General features: G+C 31.7%; 2 protein-coding genes across 3 annotated transcripts; both read left to right on the top strand.

Moving 5' to 3' along the window:
- The first annotated feature begins 5,548 nt into the window (after positions 1–5,548).
- LOC107016114 (protein DETOXIFICATION 48-like) lies at positions 5,549–8,089 on the top strand. The gene is made up of 2 exons (XM_015216600.2): positions 5,549–5,913; positions 6,349–8,089. The coding sequence occupies exons 1-2, from the start codon at positions 5,776–5,778 to the stop codon at positions 7,867–7,869; spliced, it is 1,659 nt and encodes a 552-aa protein (XP_015072086.1). The 5' UTR covers positions 5,549–5,775; the 3' UTR covers positions 7,870–8,089.
- A 12,306-nt stretch (positions 8,090–20,395) lies between these two features.
- LOC107016085 (protein DETOXIFICATION 48-like) lies at positions 20,396–23,074 on the top strand. 2 transcript variants are annotated; one of them, XM_015216566.2, is made up of 3 exons: positions 20,396–20,760; positions 21,196–22,581; positions 22,723–23,074. In XM_015216566.2, exons 1-3 carry the CDS (start codon positions 20,623–20,625, stop codon positions 22,852–22,854), a joined length of 1,656 nt encoding a protein of 551 aa, XP_015072052.1. In that variant the 5' UTR covers positions 20,396–20,622; the 3' UTR covers positions 22,855–23,074. The 2 variants fall into 2 exon arrangements, with proteins under 2 accessions (XP_015072052.1, XP_015072051.1); XM_015216565.2 differs by having other exon boundaries at positions 21,196–22,617; positions 22,759–23,074.
- The last annotated feature ends 2,330 nt before the right edge of the window (positions 23,075–25,404 follow it).

Here is a 25,404-nt window from a genome sequence, read left to right as displayed (position 1 = left end):
CCCTTTTTTTTTTTTTTTTTTTTTTTTTTTTTTTGTGGAGAAGAAGTGGAGAATTAGAATCAGTGAATTTGTTCTGTAGTGTACAGAGCTATCATTCTTGAGAAAATGTTGCAACATATTTAAGGTGTGACATCTCTTGGTGGAAGAGGACATGACAATCGCTAAATAAAATTCTTCTGCTGTTCTAAAAGTCGATTTCGACGTACTAAACTTGGCATATATTACATGCTTAAAAGTTAATTTGGTGGGAAAATGTTGTAGAAGGAGAATAAAAACTTGGTGCAGATGAATTGGAAAAGCCGTACTTGTGAATCAGATCCAATTTTAGATTCTAACACTCTGTCAATTTTGGTTCATTACGATCTGATGGCATCAGCTCCATATGCATGTTGCTGTAACTGTGGATCCCCACCTCCCATCTGGGATATTGAGAAAATATCACTTCCATATTATATTTTATTTTTAACCAGAAGAGCGATGGAAATACATTTTTTAAACAAGTACTGTTATTTTAGTACTGTAGTTACATTTTTTTGGTGGCTGTTTAAGTACTGAAGAGTGTATATTTTCTTTGAACTGGCAAGCATTCTTTGGCTAGCCGTTCACTCACTCACTCTCAATGTAGCAGAGCGAATAATGTGGCCCAAGTTATGTTACGTTTCAACGTAGACATGTTGATGGATAAGATCTAAATACTTTATTCAATTTATATACACAGATGATAACATAACTCCTTGCATTATGAGTATTACGAGCAAGGCTTTAAGCTGTTACATAACTCTCCTGCTTGTATCTGTCTTTGTGACGGGTAATGAAAGCAAGCTTACACAGGCGGAGTTTAGCATGAGTACCATTTAAGGGAAAAAACAGTGACCTGACACACTGATAAGTTTTTTTTTTTTGATTTTGTGATTGAAAAATTAGTGTTGGATTTAAGTGGGGTGAGGAAGAAAGCTGCAGGTAACTCTGGGTGCTGGTTAAAGTTGTTCTGTTTCTGTTTCTGTTTGTGTTGCTTTGCAGAAATTCAGAGAAATCGCACAAACAAGGCATTAAGGCCCCCCACTTGGAGACACATTGATCCCTGTTGTGAAAATTGGATACAATAAAATTTTAAATGGCTGTAAATGCAGCACGTACTTTTTTTTATTTTTATTTTACAAGATTTTGTTTCAGTGTCCCCTTTTTTTCCATCTGCCTCTTCTTCATATGGCCATCTACTGCATACTGTTCTCTTCTGTCACACACCAATTAACCCTTTAGTGGTCCCTTCTTTTTTCCCTTTCCAATTTTTTGCAATTTTGCATGATGCTGTTTTCTTATATACGACCACCTTCCCACTCACCCAACAATTCCACAATTTTTATTTTTATTTTCTGTTTCTACTTCCCACAAACTGTGAGTATTCATTTCAGGATAACTTATTTTAACTCCCAAGATCAAATATTATGTAAGAGAAAAGATCCCCTCGATTTGACACTTTTGTTCACTTTAAAAAAAAGTAAAACTTTAACCCCACCATTTTTGTTGCTTCTTCTGTTCCTATCCGAATTCCTTAAAAGAGAGGTTATTCCGATGGTAAGTACTTTCTGACTCCTATCTCAAGGTAAAAGAATTTAAACAAGTTTGTTGACACGGACATTCTCATTCTCAAGATTGTTTATATATCTTTCAAAATGCTGGCAAAATTTAACCATTTCCTTAGGTTTAAACATGTACAATCTCATCTTTGATGGAGACAATTAGATGGATCTCATCCACTTGATAATTTCTATAGAAGTTGTATCCNTTTTTTTTTTTTTTTTTTTTTTTTTTTTTGTGGAGAAGAAGTGGAGAATTAGAATCAGTGAATTTGTTCTGTAGTGTACAGAGCTATCATTCTTGAGAAAATGTTGCAACATATTTAAGGTGTGACATCTCTTGGTGGAAGAGGACATGACAATCGCTAAATAAAATTCTTCTGCTGTTCTAAAAGTCGATTTCGACGTACTAAACTTGGCATATATTACATGCTTAAAAGTTAATTTGGTGGGAAAATGTTGTAGAAGGAGAATAAAAACTTGGTGCAGATGAATTGGAAAAGCCGTACTTGTGAATCAGATCCAATTTTAGATTCTAACACTCTGTCAATTTTGGTTCATTACGATCTGATGGCATCAGCTCCATATGCATGTTGCTGTAACTGTGGATCCCCACCTCCCATCTGGGATATTGAGAAAATATCACTTCCATATTATATTTTATTTTTAACCAGAAGAGCGATGGAAATACATTTTTTAAACAAGTACTGTTATTTTAGTACTGTAGTTACATTTTTTTGGTGGCTGTTTAAGTACTGAAGAGTGTATATTTTCTTTGAACTGGCAAGCATTCTTTGGCTAGCCGTTCACTCACTCACTCTCAATGTAGCAGAGCGAATAATGTGGCCCAAGTTATGTTACGTTTCAACGTAGACATGTTGATGGATAAGATCTAAATACTTTATTCAATTTATATACACAGATGATAACATAACTCCTTGCATTATGAGTATTACGAGCAAGGCTTTAAGCTGTTACATAACTCTCCTGCTTGTATCTGTCTTTGTGACGGGTAATGAAAGCAAGCTTACACAGGCGGAGTTTAGCATGAGTACCATTTAAGGGAAAAAACAGTGACCTGACACACTGATAAGTTTTTTTTTTTTGATTTTGTGATTGAAAAATTAGTGTTGGATTTAAGTGGGGTGAGGAAGAAAGCTGCAGGTAACTCTGGGTGCTGGTTAAAGTTGTTCTGTTTCTGTTTCTGTTTGTGTTGCTTTGCAGAAATTCAGAGAAATCGCACAAACAAGGCATTAAGGCCCCCCACTTGGAGACACATTGATCCCTGTTGTGAAAATTGGATACAATAAAATTTTAAATGGCTGTAAATGCAGCACGTACTTTTTTTTATTTTTATTTTACAAGATTTTGTTTCAGTGTCCCCTTTTTTTCCATCTGCCTCTTCTTCATATGGCCATCTACTGCATACTGTTCTCTTCTGTCACACACCAATTAACCCTTTAGTGGTCCCTTCTTTTTTCCCTTTCCAATTTTTTGCAATTTTGCATGATGCTGTTTTCTTATATACGACCACCTTCCCACTCACCCAACAATTCCACAATTTTTATTTTTATTTTCTGTTTCTACTTCCCACAAACTGTGAGTATTCATTTCAGGATAACTTATTTTAACTCCCAAGATCAAATATTATGTAAGAGAAAAGATCCCCTCGATTTGACACTTTTGTTCACTTTAAAAAAAAGTAAAAATTAACCCCACCATTTTTGTTGCTTCTTCTGTTCCTATCCGAATTCCTTAAAAGAGAGGTTATTCCAATGGTAAGTACTTTGTTGACTCCTATCTCAAGGTAAAAGAATTTAAACAAGTTTGTTGACACGGACATTCTCATTCTCAAGATTGTTTATATATCTTTCAAAATGCTGGCAAAAATTTAACCATTTCCTTAGGTTTAAACATGTACAATCTCATCTTTGATGGAGACCATTCGATGGATCTCATCCACTTGATGATTTCTATAGAAGTTGTATCCTTTTTGAAGAAGAAAATATGTTTGTTGTTGGCTATGCAACCACTCACATTACCAAAATTGAATGAAATAAAGTTCCCTTTTTAGTAGTAGTTATAAAAAGAAAAAAAATACCCATACCAAATGGCCCACAAACAAAACCGACCATAACATTAGTGATTAGATATATCTATATTAAAATTAAAAATCATATGATAAATGTCATATAAGGAATCGTTCAGTTTTATTTATTTTTTCTCTCTTCCCACTACTTGAAGAAAATTAAAATTCCGGCCACAACTTTTCCAGCTGCTTCTTCAAAAACAACACAACGTGTTGTCTTCACAAACGCATTATTATTATTATTATTATTTTTACAGTGGTGTTTGATATTATATTGTAATGTGATATTATTATTATAAATAATGAAGTGGAAAAAATAGTACATAAATTATATGTAAAGGCCAAAAAAAAGATGGGACCTTGAAAACAGAATTTTAGAAAAAACAGATGTGCACTCACAAAAAAGTTGCAAGTAGCCAAAGACTTAAACGGTGTTTGAGGGGTTGCAGACAACATAAGTCATGCTCGATACTCTGGTGCATCACATGGGCTGTGAGGGGAATGTAACATGCATGCAATTCTTTTGCCTTGCAACATGCCAACATTTCCTTAGCCACACTTTCCGATCTCGATCCACAATTTTAAGTTTATGAGTTTTTATTACAACGTCAAGCTGAATTCACAATCAGATGAATTTGCTGGTAATGAGTTCATTCACGTGATCTAGACCCCCATGGCTCAAAGAAGAAAAGGACATTTGGTATCAAAAATTCAAAACCTATTCATTCGTTTTAAAAGGGAAAACACTCCTTACCAAGAGTATCTGATTGTTTGTGTATGAACATTTGTAGGCATCAAGAATAAGAAACTTACATGTGTATCGTCATATCAAAACAACTAGCTAGCTAAAAATTTGAACAAATATTTGTATTACTTGGAAAATAAAATAGATAATCTTTTTATTCCCTTTCCCCCCTCTTTTGATGGGTGAGAACGAAAAGAGTTCTTTTTTTGTGTGTGGGGAGGGGGTAGGAAATTCTTTTAAAGGGTTGCGATTGGATAGGTGGTTAATTAATTGATTGAAACCTAACAAAAGGGATGTAATAAAAACTTATCCAAGACTTGATAAATTATAATAATGTGTTGATTTAACTATAGGGTAGTATCCTTCAACATTTTTTAATATATAAATTGCCAATAGGGCATCGACACTTGAACAAAACTTATAAATTAAACCATGCAGGTTTCATCAAGTGCAACCGTTTGGACGGTAAAACACTAATATGCTCCCATTAAAAAATTATTCTATAATGCATCTTTTATTCATGGACCAACATCACCCTCTTTCTTAGGAATATTTATTATTATTATTATTATTACTATTTACTTTCTACTATTGCTTATATTACTAAGACAAGATGGAAAAAGCTCCAATTCATAGCCTTTTGAAATGGACAAGGCCCTACCTTTTCATTAGGTAGAATCCACACGTCCATTCCATCTCATTTAAGTAAGAAAAGAGAATCAAAGATAGAATTTTATTTTTATTGTAAGAAAAGAAAGTAGAATGACAAGATAGATAGGCCCGGCTCCCACTAAGCGCCAAAATCAGAATTTGAAGTTTATAATATCCTTCTAAATTTATCACGAAATTCATTATTATGAATTTCATAATCATATATTTTTACATATTTCATTGCTTTTCTCATACAAATATATGATCTATGAAAAAAATATATAAAATTCAATTCAATTCGTACTTAATATTATAGCTCGACCTCAGGCCCGCCCCACTCCACCCCCACCCTAATCTCTCTTCTCATCAAGAGCCGCATTTTATTGGCAAAATTGAGCATCATCATATAGCGACACGTCTATGTAGGGTCAAATTCTTGCATGTATATATATACTACACATCTTGGTTGCACCCTTACTTGCATTCAAAGCTCTAAAACAACAAAAACATATATACCTCATTAAAAGCCCCTCAAACAAAGGTTTCTCTCTCTAAAAAAAATATTTATTTATTTGTTGATTTCTTTTTTTTCTCCTTGTGTTGCCCACAAAACCATAATATTTATTATCTCTACTATTCTACTATTTGCATCTTCAAGCTTACCAATCTCTTCACACAAAGAAACTAGGATAGAAATATAGATAGAGAAAACTATGTGCAACCCTAAGCCTTCTTCTCCATCCTCCTTTGTCTCCAATGAAAAAGTCCATTTTGTGAACTCAAACAAACCAATTGATGTTCAAGTTGATGATGAAGAAGAACAACTTCATAAATGGCCAACCCCATCTGAGGTAAATATGTACACATATAAAAAAAAAATAAAAACAAAAAATCTTTTCCCCCTATACCCCAACTAAGCTACATTAGCTCAAGGGTTCAGTTCGTTAAAAAATTACACTGTATATATATAAGTTCAACGAACACAACTTTTCTTTTAACCCCTACAACTCTAAAGAACCTTTTTGTTTAGTGGTAAAGCAAAATTAAGTACTTCTTAAATCACAATATTCTACTCTTATTTTTTGAGTTCTTTTGCTAAAAATCTTTTCTTCCACCTCAACCAACCACCATACATATATAATATATATATATATGCATGTAAAGTTTCTTTTCTCTTTTTTTTTAAAATGTTACAGTTTCACATTGGTTAGGAAATGGACCGCGTGTTATATCTTTGCGCTTTCTTATAACTTAAAACATTTTTTATTTTTGTTTAAAAATTTCAGGCTTTTGAAGAAATGAAAGAAATAGGTAAGATTGCTGGACCAACAGCAATAACAGGGCTGGTACTTTATTCAAGATCCATGATCTCGATGCTATTTCTTGGATATTTAGGTGAACTTGAGCTAGCTGGAGGGTCTCTTTCAATTGGTTTTGCTAATATAACTGGTTACTCTGTAATCTCTGGTTTAGCTATGGGAATGGAACCAATTTGTGGACAAGCTTATGGTGCTAAACAAATGAAACTTCTTGGGATTACCCTTCAAAGAACAGTACTTCTTTTACTTTCAACTTCAATCCCTATCTCTTTCATGTGGCTAAACATGAAAACAATACTTTTATGGTGTGGTCAAGATGAAGATATTTCAAATATGGCCCATACTTTCATTCTCTTTGCAATTCCCGATCTCTTTTTCCTATCTTTGCTCCATCCCCTTCGGATTTATCTTAGGACACAAAATATTACGTTGCCATTAACTTATTGTTCTGCTATTTCTGTACTCCTACATGTCCCACTCAACTTCCTCCTCGTGCGATACTGCGATTTGGGTATTGCTGGTGTTGCTCTAGCTATGGTCTTAACTAATTTGAACTTTTTTCTCTTGCTCTGCTCTTTTGTTTACTTTTCCGGTGTATATAAGGATTCGTGGGTTGCCCCGAGCATGGATTGTGTTCGGGGATGGTCCTCATTGCTGGCGTTGGCCATTCCAACGTGTGTTTCTGTTTGTCTAGAGTGGTGGTGGTATGAATTTATGATATTGTTATGTGGACTATTGCCTAATCCTAAAGCTACAATTGCTTCTATGGGGATATTAATCCAAACTACTTCTTTAGTCTACGTCTTCCCATCTTCCCTAAGCCTTGGTGTTTCAACTCGAGTTGGAAATGAGCTGGGTGCTAATCGCCCTGGTAGGGCCCGGGTATCGATGATCGTTTCCCTCATCTGTGCAATGGCATTGGGATTAGGGGCAATGTTGTTTGCAACATTGATGAGGCATAAATGGGGTGGTTTTTTCACAAAGGATGTTGAGATACTTAAATTGACTTCGATTGCATTGCCAATTGTAGGGCTTTGTGAATTGGGGAATTGTCCACAAACAACAGGTTGTGGTGTGCTGAGAGGAAGTGCAAGGCCTACAATTGGTGCAAATATTAATTTGGGCTCATTTTATTTAGTTGGAATGCCAGTAGCTATACTTGTTGGATTTATATTAAAAAAGGGGTTTGGTGGATTATGGATTGGGTTACTTGCAGCACAGGCATCATGTGCAATACTAATGCTTTATGTATTGTGCAAAACTGATTGGAAAGTTCAAGTGGAAAGATCAAAGCAGTTAACACAATCAACTTCTTTGCCAGTCACAATGCCTAATTTGGACAAGAAAAAGATCAAGAAAAAAAAGAATAATAATAATAATAATAATAATAATCTTGAAGAGATTTTGTGCAATAAAGAGGAAGATGATTTGATGAAATCAGAAGATGCTTCACTTGATACAGACCCTCTTATATCTTCAACTACTTAATTAATTCACAGATTATTGTGCATTGATTGGATTAACTCTCTCCATTTCTATTTTTACTTTTTTTTTTTTTTTGGGTCCCTCTAATACCCTTGGATGGGTTGATGTGAAAAATTGTTCATTGGGATTTTATAGACTAATCATGTTAACATTTGATGATCAAAAGAGTGTATTTGATGATCATGAGGATGTATATATAAAACTACTAGCTAGCTTTGTTATATGTTTTTTCTTTTAATTTCCATCATGTATCTTGTAATAATAATAATAATAATATGGAATAGAACATGTATCATCTTCTTATAGTTTATTTCTTATTGGTTGTTACTTCCTACTTTAATTCTCATAAAAAAACTAATCCTACTCAAGAATCCCTTTAAAGTTTGTGCATATAGTATTTTAGTTTCAACCTTGAAAAGAACTCTTAACTATTACTATATGAATTTAAGTTAGTAAAGGTTTTTGTTCTCCTCTTTTGGACCTCGGAAAATTCGGAATCGCTATTCTTTGGATTTGTAATAGATAAATTCACTAGTGCAATAATTTATAAATCACATAAAAACGTAAACCACACTAAGTAAGTCGGATGAGACAAACTCGACTGAGATGGCGTTGGCAGGTGAAAGCGATCCCTAACCTCCCTTATGGAATATCACATGTTACACCGATTCAATCATTTACCCGTAATAACATGTTGGTTATCATTTTTTACCCTATAATCAACTGATACAAATGAGTTATGAATGAATTCACATAATATACATTGTTAATGTCATCGAGTTATCTTTACATATTAAAACAGATAACATACTTATTTTTAAGATTTTAAATCTTATATTTCAAAAATAATTACATGTAAATACCATTTATATGACATGATAGTATAAATATAACATAATTATATAAATATTTTTTACACCGTTAATAATTTAGGCAAGCACTATTATATTGGTATTGAAAGAGGGGAAAAGTGTTGTCGGTTGTTTGAAGAAGTGGGAGCAAGAGAAATATATGTACAATACACCTAGCTAACAAGCTTTATAATTGTTCCCTTATACCATATAAGGCCACACATTCATCACTACCTAATATGGAAAAGTTTTAATTAAGCATATCTCCATACATAACACTATATATTATATTATATTAATTAGTACTACAATACATTACTTAAACATCAAACTTCAACTCAACGCTAACAAAATACTATTATTTACACACTTTCTTTTTCTTTACATATCTAATAACAAGTATATATCTTTTCATTAATTTTGATGATGGAGGGGTTTCTTCATTTTCTTATAATTAAATTGCTTTACAACACATCCTTACTTCAAAAGTCACCTTTCTTATATGTTTATTTATATATTCTCTACTTTAAATTTTTTTTTCTTTTTTTGTTTTTGATTTAATGTTAGCTAGAACACAACCAGTACTACTTCCCAAAATTGGTATTATGAGATTATTTTTATTGACTTTTCTGATACCATCTCAATATCCTTTTTTGACTTTTCTGCCTAGCTTGCGTTTTTGAAAATGGATCGAATCTTTTAAAAAGCTTTTGTGATTATTCTAAAGCTTTTTCGAAAAGTATACTAACAATAATAATATTTTGAGTACTACCCCTAGTAAACAATTTTAAACCATCTTGATTAATAAGTAATTAACTAATTAGTTAACCATCTAGCTTTGTACTTAGTTATAATTAGAATAATAAACCTAATGTCACAAAGCAAATAATACACCTAAGAGATTTTCATTTTTTTTTTTAACATGAGACATAACTACTATAAGGAGAGAAAAAGAGAGTGGTGCATGTATGTATATATCCAAACAAATTTATTTTGTTTGTTCGTTTTTTTTTTTTTTGGTTTTCAGTATTCCTATTGAGTACACTTATTTCGTATTCATGTTGTGTAAGGTCCATAATAGGATTTTTTTCATATATACTCAATACTGTTGGGAATTAAACACACAACACACACAAATAATCTAGAGAAAAGAGAAACGGAACACAAACGGGACACACAAGAATTTAACGTGGTTCGGTTTCCCTACTCCACGACTGTAATAGGAGGATTTTATTTCACTTGTGCTACTATAGAATTACAAATACAAGGATCATATTTATAGGAAAGCCAAATGGTTAACCTAGGGTTTCAGTAATGGGTCGGGCCGGCTCACAAGCCTCCACAAAGCCCAACAAATACCTAAATTTGAATGATCTTATCTATCATATCACGATGTTCGATTATATCCAAACAAGTTAAGCATATAAAAGAGTGATAATATTGTGGCAGTAGAGTGAGGGGGGGCCCTGTTTGTAACTGAAGAAACAAAATCCAGCTATTATTGCCTGTGTCTACTTGTGAGATGACAAAATTTTGTGCAGTGCCTCTGCATAGCAGTTTCCAGCCTCTTCTTCCCCACCATCTCAGTCTCCATTAATTTGTTTGTTTCTTTGCAAATGCACCACCACTACCTCCACCAACAAGCCACACTAAAAATGGATATTTTCTTCAATCAAAAATTAAAACACTTTACTATATAACTAATTACATATTTTACACAATCCTATATATCATGGTCATGCACATGCCATGATTTAAAACAAGTTTTGTGAGTCTAACCAAACTCATTATTGATTTATGATTACTGAGTCACGATTTTCATTAAAGTATAACAAAATTAGTAAATTTGAATAAGAATTATAATAGGTGATTTGAGTGTTTTACTTTCTACTTTGTAAGACTAGATATATAATTACTCAAGTTTAATATATTACAATTTGCAAATTATAATATGTAGTGGCCGGTGTTTGGAGGAATATAGCTATCGTAGGACTATTATTTATCCTCTTAGTATAAATGTGGAAAATAATTATGAAAATATCAAAGATTTATTTATTTATTAGTCCCACAAAATTGTATGTAGGTAGTGGGAAGATTTGCTGGCATTTGTGGTACACAGAGGGAGGACTTTAATTTGCATCATATAATATATCACCAACTCACACGCCTAAAATAGGTCAATTTTCGAGCGCAGTACCATTCTTGTCCTCTTTGCATCATCTCTTATCTCTTATTTCGAAAAATGCGTCACACTTCTCTTTCTCTTTCTTTCTTATATTATGATTCAAATTGATTTTAATTAAAAGTGTATTTGGTATGAATTTGAAAAAATAAAGTGATTTTTTAAATTTATTTCTTTGCATTTGGTAAGTATGTGGATAGAAACATTATGGTTGAGTTATTTTTATTTAATCTAGGCTGAGACGGTGAGTCAGAACGTTAGAGAAAAGACACATCGATCGACGTTAGGGTGGGGAGTTTGGAGCGTAGGGAGAAGATAATCAATACGCAGTGTGCTTGTCCAATAGTTAAAGGACATTTTAAAGTCGAATTTTTTTTTGTTAAGAACAACTTAATTAGAAGTCCTTTTTTTTCATTATATCAAGATGATCAATAGTATTTCCTTCGGCCCTGACTCAAACTCTCAATCTACCTATTGATAGTGATGATGCTCAACTACTTGAGCAAGCTACACTTGTTACAACTTAGGTCCAATATTTGTAACAAGAGCAAATTTTAAATCATTTGCAATAATTAAGGAGCATTTCTCTTTTACCCTTTTCTACATTTACTAATTTGATGATTTTACACTTGGAGCTAGAAGGAAAAAAGAAATTCTTTTAATCTTGTTTTTCAGCTAATGTTTGATATTATATTGAGGTTCAACTAATTCTAATTTATGTCGGATATAGCCCTATTTAAAGATAACGCTTCCGAAACATAGATTTTTTAATTTTTTTTAAAGAGAAGGATATATATATATGGTAGAGTAGAAACAATAATGTCAGACCGTACGTGACAACTATTGGAGTGAGAGTATAAATTGGAAAATAATGTGGTACTACTAAACTTTACTCCTATTTACAATCCTCCAATTTCCCTTTTGGATAACATATATAATATATGCTTTTTTTATTCTATTCTCTATTGGCTAAATGACAAATTCCTTCCTTTTCCCATTTACTATATGCCCTGCACTGTACCATTCTTGTACTCGAAATCTCCCCTAAACTTGAGTTTTAATCATCATAACCCTATTGTTCTATTCCAACAACAATGTCCAAATGCAAGAACAAACAACAATAATGGAGTAGTTTTAATAACAACAAGTGACAAAGTCAAGATTTTTATAAGTGGTGTTGATGTATAATAGTAGTAACTATTAATCAACATCTTTAGTTTAGTCGTAAAATAAATATATTCATATCGGTTGATTTTGACAATATTGTTATAAGGATGGTGTAACAATTTCATTTTAAGAATTGCTCTATTAGATTCAAGGATATTTGACAACAGTTATAACTGTTATAATAAGTGAGCTATTGCTATGATTGTATAACTGTTGCTACATAAGCGTTGCAGTAAGTCAAATTTCTAGTAGTGAATTAAGTCAATAATGTTTATGAAAGATGAACGAAATCGATAAAAAAACATACGAGAATGCCAACAAACACAAAAGGAGAGCTTACAAATAGGAGTGATTTGCACTAATAAGATTTTTTTGGTGGCGTTATTTAAATTTTGATCCCCTTAAAAATATCTTGAAAAATTAGCCTCCGCACTAGAAATTGAAAATACACTCTTAGTGATTTGTCAAGATGATTTATGGTGATTTGTCAAGATTCCTAAGCAAATATTTGGTTGTTGATGGGATTTGAGATTTTTTGGTTAAGATTTATCTTATAATAAGTTATGATAATTCGTCTTTGGTCAAATTCAGACAAATTATCAAAATTCATTCAATATTTATGACGAATAATATTAATAATATCATTTTCTCTTCTTTAAAAGGTTTTTTCCAAGCTCAACAAAACCTAGTAATAATATTTTCAATTTTCTACTACCAAACCAAATCAAATTACATTAAAGATAAACAACATAAGCTCAACGCAATATTACCCATTCAATTCCAACCACACGTAAGTAATTAAATCTTTGACTTTTATACCACACATTTCAACATAATAATATAAGTGTCCCTATTTTTATTTATTTGAGTGTTCACATCAAAATTTTGTTTATCATTTAGAAAAACGCCGTAATAATTTTAGTCAAAGTTCAATTTTTATTTTTTTTGCTTCAATGAATAGGTAGCTATATATAAAAATTAAAGTACAAGTTGAACTACGTGGATGTGTCAATATAACAGAAAGGGATGGCTTATATATTAAAAATGGTAGGCCTATATACATTACATATGTATACATCTTTGTCATTATATTCTTAACACTCAATCACTCTATCCCATTTTATATATCTCATTATTATTATTTGAACAATCAAACAAAAATTTTATTGTTATTATTTCAGATATTTTTGTAATACTTTAATTATCCATAGTTCAAAAAGAGTGTGTAAATTGTCTCAAGTGTATGTATGGGTTCTTCAAGTTGGTCACTTTTGGTGGACCTACATAACTAGTTGTATATCTCTTTCCAGAAGCAATATTGGGCGTTTAATTAGGCATTTATTCATTCTTTTTTACTCAAAATGATTCTTTTGTAGGAATTAAATAAGAATTCATCCATAAGGGATTTTAAAAAAAAATATTTCAATTTCTCTTGTAGATTTACCCCTATAATGTATGATTGGAAAGAACATGATATGTCATATGACTTTTTTGTATCACATATATATTCATATTAGGGTTTCAATTGTGATATAGAAAGTTGCTTTCATATAACATAACATTCTCTATTTGAATTACTCATCAGATCGAATCAGGTCTCAAATGATAATTTATTTATTTATATAAGGAAAATAATCAAAAATGTCTTTAAGTTATTTAAAATTAATTTATTTTATCCCGTTACATTTTTTATACAAAAATATCCTCCAACCAGCTAAGTAGTTCAAAAGTATAATTCGTACTAATTGTTACTCCATTACAAGGGAAAGGGTAAACTGAACCTATCTTGAATAGTTTAAGGCTAATTTTGGACCATTTTCCCATGTTTATAATATCTTTATGTAATTCAGAATTATGTGAATTTTATTTGTCTACAAAAGTTAAAAAAATTAATATCTAAATTCACATGGAATACTATAATTATTTTTATTTCAATTTTTTTTGGTGGGGATAATGAAAATTACACTACATTAAGAATATCATTAGTGGTAATTAATTGTAAATTGCCGTTAAATATGTATCTTTAGCGGCAATTAACACTTTTTGTATATGTCCCTAAAGCCTTTATAGATATTAGTTCTAATAGCCCTTAACTAATGCTGGTAAAAATTTTAACCTTCTTTATTAATGTCAATATCTATGCCGCTAAAAGTTATACTCCCTCCTGCGTATCAAATCCCTCATGAGCTGCATATAAAGAATGTGGCTTACAGAAAGAAAATTCTCCTTGTTATGGAATATATCTACCATGCACCCCTTTTTATCTCCTTTTTTTAAAAAAAAAAAATTGTGCGGTCGATATTCGCTTGGAATCTAAATTACATATCACGTAAAAGTTAATCAAAAAGAGAAACATTTTTTATATCAATTTTATTTTACGATTCAAATTCAAAATAAGTAATAAAAGATCGAAAAAATCTTATTCATTTTACTGCAACACGCATTGATATTATCTAGCACTTCATTCTAATTTCTAAACTATGGAATATCGAATATAATTTGGTGCGATATGATATTCCCAAGAATTTCGATTCTTCTTACTCCTCTCTAGTGCTTGTCACAATTGTTGGAAATGCTTCCCTCATCTGTGAAATATATAATTTTTATTTTTCTCAAAGTTAGTAACGTGCTACATAAATTAAAAAGAAAAAGGAAAAATTAAGATTCAAGACTCAATTAATTAAAGGGAAAAATTCCATAAAAGAAACTAAAGTTTAAAGTAAAATTACCATTAATACTTATAGTTTATTATTTTCGTATTCCTTACAATGTATTCGTTCGAAAATTTGAACACAAGTAGTTGTATACGTTCACTCAATTTTATTGTATCAAAATATTTAATCACGATAAATATATTACGTACTCACTCAAATTTAATATATCAATACATAGAATTATTGAATACATCAATCAAGATAGATTGTATGCGTTCACTCAAATTCAATGTATCCATAAATACAGTAACTATAGATTGTATAATTTTCCTCAAACAGTATTAAGTTAGAGCTAAGGCATGTAATTTTGCCATTAATTAATTGTTTGTACTTTATAGGCAGACCAATTGGGGAGTAAGTGGTAGGGTAATGCAACTATGGAACTTAGCAAAAAGGTGGAAACATACACTGAAATTTTTGGGGAATCATACAATTATATATTTTTCAGATCCCTTCATTGGCATACCCTAAACTGCAATCAGCATTTGTGCTTATTTCCCATGTTATGTGCCTTTTTTAATTTAAAAATAAAAAAAAATTTCTTCTTTGGAGAACCCCTTTTACTATTTTCATCTCTAATTTTATTCCTCTAGAAGATCTTATAAAAATATATTTTTGTCATAATACTTTAGCTCTAAAGGTTTAAAGTTTGATGTATTTAAAACAAGCCTTATGTGATTATGCATAAAATTTTAAATTTAAAAATCTGATACATTTGATTGAACAAATTTTAAAAGTATTCTTTTTATTCACTTTTATTTGTCCATAATGAAATTTGCTTTTCCTATAAAATAATAAAAGATTGTCTTTTCTTAATACGTTAAAGTTAATAAGTAAAAATGAAAACTTTTTTAGGATGGTGCAAAACATCACATGAGTTCGCTTACATTGTCTATTCGAAGATTCAATTCAGAAACAACTTCTCTATCATATAAAAATAGGAATAAAGCCGTTGTGAACATTTTTCCCTCTCTTCTAACTCTTTTATAGAATTACACGAATTCTTAATTATTATTAAACAAATGAAAATGAACCGAGTGAATAAATAATATCATATAAATTTGAGAGGATAGTAATTTACCTAATCTTGTATACTGCCCTTTTTTGGATGTGTAAAAAGGATAGGTTGATTAAATTAATGGTGTTTTAAGTGAATGTCTTTTCAAATGAGAATCCCACTAGATGAGATAAATAGCAAATAGTTTTATCCTTCCCTAACCAAACACAAGATAAGGACAAAAAGTTTGAGCAATATTTCCAAGTGTGATTAAATAGTAGTAGCATTATGATTGTAAATGATTTACTACTACTCTTTTAACAAGTGTTAAAATTTACACAAAACAAAGACCAATTTGTCTACAAACTGTTTGACTCCACCATTGCCGAAAGGCATCCTCTCATTCACACTAAAGCCTACAAAAAACACCATAAAAAGTAATATTTGTTTTAGTTTATATGTTTTTCTTCTATCATAGTATTCAGATCAACTTATGCACGCTTAACGTGTATGATTTCACACTAGCGCATGTATTGTATCGTTTTATTCAACAATTCTCATATAAAATTTCACACTAACACATGTATTGTATAATTGTACGAAAAAAAGACGTAATGTTTTTTTCTTCCGCTGATGAAAAAGAAGTATAATTTGACCCACATTAATATATATATACTAGGCTAGCATGTGGCAAATTCCAAGAACACCTACCCCCTACATGACCAATAGTCTATAATGTTCGAAGAGAAGAATTATTGATCTAAAAAAGTACTATTACTATTGCATTGCACGGCTTAAATGCTTTTGCCGTATACATCTCCAGAGTTTGCTGATATGTTTTTTAAAAAAATGTTGGAGGTTCATGAATCTTATTGGTTTACTATAGATCTATAGACAAACATTAAAAGTTGCATAATTGACAAAGTAACTTTTCCATATTACGATCGACTTTTCAAACCCAAAATAATATAAAATATGTTTTCTTGTTCTTTGACAGAGTGTACCAAGGAGCGGGGCCAGTCAGGATCAAGATGTTCATTCTTTAAATGAAAAACTACATTGTTTATGCATGACTAAAATTATTTTTCATATTATATTCTAATCGACTCTGACTGAACTCTCACTGAAAATTCTGAATCTGCTACACGTAGATGAACGGACGGCAGAAAATGAGAGTTGGTCATGTCACGCTACTATTTTTGAGGATAATATAAGAGATAATAGTAACAAGAGTATACGGCTTTTACCATACCACGAAAAGAAGATTGAAGGGAAAAAAACATGCGTGCTGACCAAATAGAGTGTAAAAAATGGCTATGACAAATTGACAAAGAAAGAAATAAGTAGGATTCTCATATTCAAATTTGGATCAGTTATTGTTGGGCCATTCAAAGATGCCAATCGTGTGGCAATCAGCTTTTTCTTTTGTGTGTACCAAAGGACGACTGAACCACTGCCGTATAAGCTTTCCAAGATAAAATGTTTCAAAAATTATCAATACCATTAAATTTTTCTATAACAGTCATTTCATTATTACGACGGTTACATAAATATGTTGTAGTAACCAAAAGATATTCGTATAAACAACATTGTTATTGTATTTTAATCTATTGTTGCATGTGATCGATCACTTTTTTTTATCTTCCAAAATATTAACTCCGTTCAAGTTAATCTTCCACTTATTATTGATCTTTATCTGATTGATTTGATAGTTGTTTTGCGTTTATAACTCTTTCTCAATCAAGTTTGGACAGAATAGCATGATAAGTAAGTTTTTCTCGTCATTATTATCTTTGCTTGCGGCAATTGTGACATCTCAGGAAAATCGATGACTGTATCAATGATGCAATGCTAATATAGCTAAGACTTCTTAATTGACTCGTTATAAATAGCCTCAAGGGTATGGAACAAAGATAATTTTTTCAAAATTTTTACCATGTTGTAAAGAAAATGAGAAACCAAACACTTCTTTCTATTATATTATATCAAAATAAAATTAAAATTCATCATGTGGTGCAATTGTGGGTAGTGGACCATTCTAAACTAGCACATGCAGACGACGACGACAACCACGATACCGTCTCTCACTTAATTATTTTTTTTTAATTATAAGTGTCACCTAGTGTGGACTTTTGGGGCACCACTAAAGGAGTATTTGTTGTTATTTGTTATTATGTAAGAGAAAAGATCCCCTCGATTTGACACTTTTGTTCACTTTAAAAAAAAGTAAAAATTAACCCCACCATTTTTGTTGCTTCTTCTGTTCCTATCCGAATTCCTTAAAAGAGAGGTTATTCCAATGGTAAGTACTTTGTTGACTCCTATCTCAAGGTAAAAGAATTTAAACAAGTTTGTTGACACGGACATTCTCATTCTCAAGATTGTTTATATATCTTTCAAAATGCTGGCAAAAATTTAACCATTTCCTTAGGTTTAAACATGTACAATCTCATCTTTGATGGAGACCATTCGATGGATCTCATCCACTTGATGATTTCTATAGAAGTTGTATCCTTTTTGAAGAAGAAAATATGTTTGTTGTTGGCTATGCAACCACTCACATTACCAAAATTGAATGAAATAAAGTTCCCTTTTTAGTAGTAGTTATAAAAAGAAAAAAAATACCCATACCAAATGGCCCACAAACAAAACCGACCATAACATTAGTGATTAGATATATCTATATTAAAATTAAAAATCATATGATAAATGTCATATAAGGAATCGTTCAGTTTTATTTATTTTTTCTCTCTTCCCACTACTTGAAGAAAATTAAAATTCCGGCCACAACTTTTCCAGCTGCTTCTTCAAAAACAACACAACGTGTTGTCTTCACAAACGCATTATTATTATTATTATTATTATTTTTACAGTGGTGTTTGATATTATATTATAATGTGATACTATTATTATAAATAATAAAGTGGAAAAAATAGTACATAAATTATATGTAAAGGCCAAAAAAAAGATGGGACCTTGAAAACNTTTTACAGTGGTGTTTGATATTATATTGTAATGTGATATTATTATTATAAATAATGAAGTGGAAAAAATAGTACATAAATTATATGTAAAGGCCAAAAAAAAGATGGGACCTTGAAAACAGAATTTTAGAAAAAACAGATGTGCACTCACAAAAAAGTTGCAAGTAGCCAAAGACTTAAACGGTGTTTGAGGGGTTGCAGACAACATAAGTCATGCTCGATACTCTGGTGCATCACATGGGCTGTGAGGGGAATGTAACATGCATGCAATTCTTTTGCCTTGCAACATGCCAACATTTCCTTAGCCACACTTTCCGATCTCGATCCACAATTTTAAGTTTATGAGTTTTTATTACAACGTCAAGCTGAATTCACAATCAGATGAATTTGCTGGTAATGAGTTCATTCACGTGATCTAGACCCCCATGGCTCAAAGAAGAAAAGGACATTTGGTATCAAAAATTCAAAACCTATTCATTCGTTTTAAAAGGGAAAACACTCCTTACCAAGAGTATCTGATTGTTTGTGTATGAACATTTGTAGGCATCAAGAATAAGAAACTTACATGTGTATCGTCATATCAAAACAACTAGCTAGCTAAAAATTTGAACAAATATTTGTATTACTTGGAAAATAAAATAGATAATCTTTTTATTCCCTTTCCCCCCTCTTTTGATGGGTGAGAACGAAAAGAGTTCTTTTTTTGTGTGTGGGGAGGGGGTAGGAAATTCTTTTAAAGGGTTGCGATTGGATAGGTGGTTAATTAATTGATTGAAACCTAACAAAAGGGATGTAATAAAAACTTATCCAAGACTTGATAAATTATAATAATGTGTTGATTTAACTATAGGGTAGTATCCTTCAACATTTTTTAATATATAAATTGCCAATAGGGCATCGACACTTGAACAAAACTTATAAATTAAACCATGCAGGTTTCATCAAGTGCAACCGTTTGGACGGTAAAACACTAATATGCTCCCATTAAAAAATTATTCTATAATGCATCTTTTATTCATGGACCAACATCACCCTCTTTCTTAGGAATATTTATTATTATTATTATTATTACTATTTACTTTCTACTATTGCTTATATTACTAAGACAAGATGGAAAAAGCTCCAATTCATAGCCTTTTGAAATGGACAAGGCCCTACCTTTTCATTAGGTAGAATCCACACGTCCATTCCATCTCATTTAAGTAAGAAAAGAGAATCAAAGATAGAATTTTATTTTTATTGTAAGAAAAGAAAGTAGAATGACAAGATAGATAGGCCCGGCTCCCACTAAGCGCCAAAATCAGAATTTGAAGTTTATAATATCCTTCTAAATTTATCACGAAATTCATTATTATGAATTTCATAATCATATATTTTTACATATTTCATTGCTTTTCTCATACAAATATATGATCTATGAAAAAAATATATAAAATTCAATTCAATTCGTACTTAATATTATAGCTCGACCTCAGGCCCGCCCCACTCCACCCCCACCCTAATCTCTCTTCTCATCAAGAGCCGCATTTTATTGGCAAAATTGAGCATCATCATATAGCGACACGTCTATGTAGGGTCAAATTCTTGCATGTATATATATACTACACATCTTGGTTGCACCCTTACTTGCATTCAAAGCTCTAAAACAACAAAAACATATATACCTCATTAAAAGCCCCTCAAACAAAGGTTTCTCTCTCTAAAAAAAATATTTATTTATTTGTTGATTTCTTTTTTTTCTCCTTGTGTTGCCCACAAAACCATAATATTTATTATCTCTACTATTCTACTATTTGCATCTTCAAGCTTACCAATCTCTTCACACAAAGAAACTAGGATAGAAATATAGATAGAGAAAACTATGTGCAACCCTAAGCCTTCTTCTCCATCCTCCTTTGTCTCCAATGAAAAAGTCCATTTTGTGAACTCAAACAAACCAATTGATGTTCAAGTTGATGATGAAGAAGAACAACTTCATAAATGGCCAACCCCATCTGAGGTAAATATGTACACATATAAAAAAAAAATAAAAACAAAAAATCTTTTCCCCCTATACCCCAACTAAGCTACATTAGCTCAAGGGTTCAGTTCGTTAAAAAATTACACTGTATATATATAAGTTCAACGAACACAACTTTTCTTTTAACCCCTACAACTCTAAAGAACCTTTTTGTTTAGTGGTAAAGCAAAATTAAGTACTTCTTAAATCACAATATTCTACTCTTATTTTTTGAGTTCTTTTGCTAAAAATCTTTTCTTCCACCTCAACCAACCACCATACATATATAATATATATATATATGCATGTAAAGTTTCTTTTCTCTTTTTTTTTAAAATGTTACAGTTTCACATTGGTTAGGAAATGGACCGCGTGTTATATCTTTGCGCTTTCTTATAACTTAAAACATTTTTTATTTTTGTTTAAAAATTTCAGGCTTTTGAAGAAATGAAAGAAATAGGTAAGATTGCTGGACCAACAGCAATAACAGGGCTGGTACTTTATTCAAGATCCATGATCTCGATGCTATTTCTTGGATATTTAGGTGAACTTGAGCTAGCTGGAGGGTCTCTTTCAATTGGTTTTGCTAATATAACTGGTTACTCTGTAATCTCTGGTTTAGCTATGGGAATGGAACCAATTTGTGGACAAGCTTATGGTGCTAAACAAATGAAACTTCTTGGGATTACCCTTCAAAGAACAGTACTTCTTTTACTTTCAACTTCAATCCCTATCTCTTTCATGTGGCTAAACATGAAAACAATACTTTTATGGTGTGGTCAAGATGAAGATATTTCAAATATGGCCCATACTTTCATTCTCTTTGCAATTCCCGATCTCTTTTTCCTATCTTTGCTCCATCCCCTTCGGATTTATCTTAGGACACAAAATATTACGTTGCCATTAACTTATTGTTCTGCTATTTCTGTACTCCTACATGTCCCACTCAACTTCCTCCTCGTGCGATACTGCGATTTGGGTATTGCTGGTGTTGCTCTAGCTATGGTCTTAACTAATTTGAACTTTTTTCTCTTGCTCTGCTCTTTTGTTTACTTTTCCGGTGTATATAAGGATTCGTGGGTTGCCCCGAGCATGGATTGTGTTCGGGGATGGTCCTCATTGCTGGCGTTGGCCATTCCAACGTGTGTTTCTGTTTGTCTAGAGTGGTGGTGGTATGAATTTATGATATTGTTATGTGGACTATTGCCTAATCCTAAAGCTACAATTGCTTCTATGGGGATATTAATCCAAACTACTTCTTTAGTCTACGTCTTCCCATCTTCCCTAAGCCTTGGTGTTTCAACTCGAGTTGGAAATGAGCTGGGTGCTAATCGCCCTGGTAGGGCCCGGGTATCGATGATCGTTTCCCTCATCTGTGCAATGGCATTGGGATTAGGGGCAATGTTGTTTGCAACATTGATGAGGCATAAATGGGGTGGTTTTTTCACAAAGGATGTTGAGATACTTAAATTGACTTCGATTGCATTGCCAATTGTAGGGCTTTGTGAATTGGGGAATTGTCCACAAACAACAGGTTGTGGTGTGCTGAGAGGAAGTGCAAGGCCTACAATTGGTGCAAATATTAATTTGGGCTCATTTTATTTAGTTGGAATGCCAGTAGCTATACTTGTTGGATTTATATTAAAAAAGGGGTTTGGTGGATTATGGATTGGGTTACTTGCAGCACAGGCATCATGTGCAATACTAATGCTTTATGTATTGTGCAAAACTGATTGGAAAGTTCAAGTGGAAAGATCAAAACAGTTAACACAATCAACTTCTTTGCCAGTCACAATGCCTAATTTGGACAAGAAAAAGATCAAGAAAAAAAAGAATAATAATAATAATAATAATAATCTTGAAGAGATTTTGTGCAATAAAGAGGAAGATGATTTGNAGCAGTTAACACAATCAACTTCTTTGCCAGTCACAATGCCTAATTTGGACAAGAAAAAGATCAAGAAAAAAAAGAATAATAATAATAATAATAATAATAATCTTGAAGAGATTTTGTGCAATAAAGAGGAAGATGATTTGATGAAATCAGAAGATGCTTCACTTGATACAGACCCTCTTATATCTTCAACTACTTAATTAATTCACAGATTATTGTGCATTGATTGGATTAACTCTCTCCATTTCTATTTTTACTTTTTTTTTTTTTTTGGGTCCCTCTAATACCCTTGGATGGGTTGATGTGAAAAATTGTTCATTGGGATTTTATAGACTAATCATGTTAACATTTGATGATCAAAAGAGTGTATTTGATGATCATGAGGATGTATATATAAAACTACTAGCTAGCTTTGTTATATGTTTTTTCTTTTAATTTCCATCATGTATCTTGTAATAATAATAATAATAATATGGAATAGAACATGTATCATCTTCTTATAGTTTATTTCTTATTGGTTGTTACTTCCTACTTTAATTCTCATAAAAAAACTAATCCTACTCAAGAATCCCTTTAAAGTTTGTGCATATAGTATTTTAGTTTCAACCTTGAAAAGAACTCTTAACTATTACTATATGAATTTAAGTTAGTAAAGGTTTTTGTTCTCCTCTTTTGGACCTCGGAAAATTCGGAATCGCTATTCTTTGGATTTGTAATAGATAAATTCACTAGTGCAATAATTTATAAATCACATAAAAACGTAAACCACACTAAGTAAGTCGGATGAGACAAACTCGACTGAGATGGCGTTGGCAGGTGAAAGCGATCCCTAACCTCCCTTATGGAATATCACATGTTACACCGATTCAATCATTTACCCGTAATAACATGTTGGTTATCATTTTTTACCCTATAATCAACTGATACAAATGAGTTATGAATGAATTCACATAATATACATTGTTAATGTCATCGAGTTATCTTTACATATTAAAACAGATAACATACTTATTTTTAAGATTTTAAATCTTATATTTCAAAAATAATTACATGTAAATACCATTTATATGACATGATAGTATAAATATAACATAATTATATAAATATTTTTTACACCGTTAATAATTTAGGCAAGCACTATTATATTGGTATTGAAAGAGGGGAAAAGTGTTGTCGGTTGTTTGAAGAAGTGGGAGCAAGAGAAATATATGTACAATACACCTAGCTAACAAGCTTTATAATTGTTCCCTTATACCATATAAGGCCACACATTCATCACTACCTAATATGGAAAAGTTTTAATTAAGCATATCTCCATACATAACACTATATATTATATTATATTAATTAGTACTACAATACATTACTTAAACATCAAACTTCAACTCAACGCTAACAAAATACTATTATTTACACACTTTCTTTTTCTTTACATATCTAATAACAAGTATATATCTTTTCATTAATTTTGATGATGGAGGGGTTTCTTCATTTTCTTATAATTAAATTGCTTTACAACACATCCTTACTTCAAAAGTCACCTTTCTTATATGTTTATTTATATATTCTCTACTTTAAATTTTTTTTTCTTTTTTTGTTTTTGATTTAATGTTAGCTAGAACACAACCAGTACTACTTCCCAAAATTGGTATTATGAGATTATTTTTATTGACTTTTCTGATACCATCTCAATATCCTTTTTTGACTTTTCTGCCTAGCTTGCGTTTTTGAAAATGGATCGAATCTTTTAAAAAGCTTTTGTGATTATTCTAAAGCTTTTTCGAAAAGTATACTAACAATAATAATATTTTGAGTACTACCCCTAGTAAACAATTTTAAACCATCTTGATTAATAAGTAATTAACTAATTAGTTAACCATCTAGCTTTGTACTTAGTTATAATTAGAATAATAAACCTAATGTCACAAAGCAAATAATACACCTAAGAGATTTTCATTTTTTTTTTTAACATGAGACATAACTACTATAAGGAGAGAAAAAGAGAGTGGTGCATGTATGTATATATCCAAACAAATTTATTTTGTTTGTTCGTTTTTTTTTTTTTTGGTTTTCAGTATTCCTATTGAGTACACTTATTTCGTATTCATGTTGTGTAAGGTCCATAATAGGATTTTTTTCATATATACTCAATACTGTTGGGAATTAAACACACAACACACACAAATAATCTAGAGAAAAGAGAAACGGAACACAAACGGGACACACAAGAATTTAACGTGGTTCGGTTTCCCTACTCCACGACTGTAATAGGAGGATTTTATTTCACTTGTGCTACTATAGAATTACAAATACAAGGATCATATTTATAGGAAAGCCAAATGGTTAACCTAGGGTTTCAGTAATGGGTCGGGCCGGCTCACAAGCCTCCACAAAGCCCAACAATCTCCCACTTGGAGGCTTGAAGAATTTCAACTGTCATCCACTTAGAACACTTGTATGTCTAGTAATCTTTTTCAACTCTCTCCTGCTACAGCGGCCTTCTCATCAGTCAACTGAAAGGCCCGTTGAAGCTCCCCGAAGCTTCAACACATCAGTCACGGCTGAAACTGCCCTTGACTCGTCCTCGGTCCCTACCGGCTCCCACTTGAGACACGAACTGCCGGATCCTAGAACTCCCTGAGAACAAACACTCTCCATACTCAGCAAGAAATTTTCTGGAGACGTATCAACAGCTGGAATACTGGTTCTCTTGACCCACTGTCTTCTAGGAGCCTTGGCTGAAGCACGGC

The sequence above is a fragment of the Solanum pennellii genome, chromosome 4 (genome assembly GCF_001406875.1).
Source record: "Solanum pennellii chromosome 4, SPENNV200".
In the NCBI taxonomy this organism is placed as follows: Eukaryota; Viridiplantae; Streptophyta; class Magnoliopsida; order Solanales; family Solanaceae; genus Solanum; species Solanum pennellii.
Note: the sequence above shows the minus strand (reverse complement) of the source record. Positions and strands in the feature narration are given on the sequence as shown.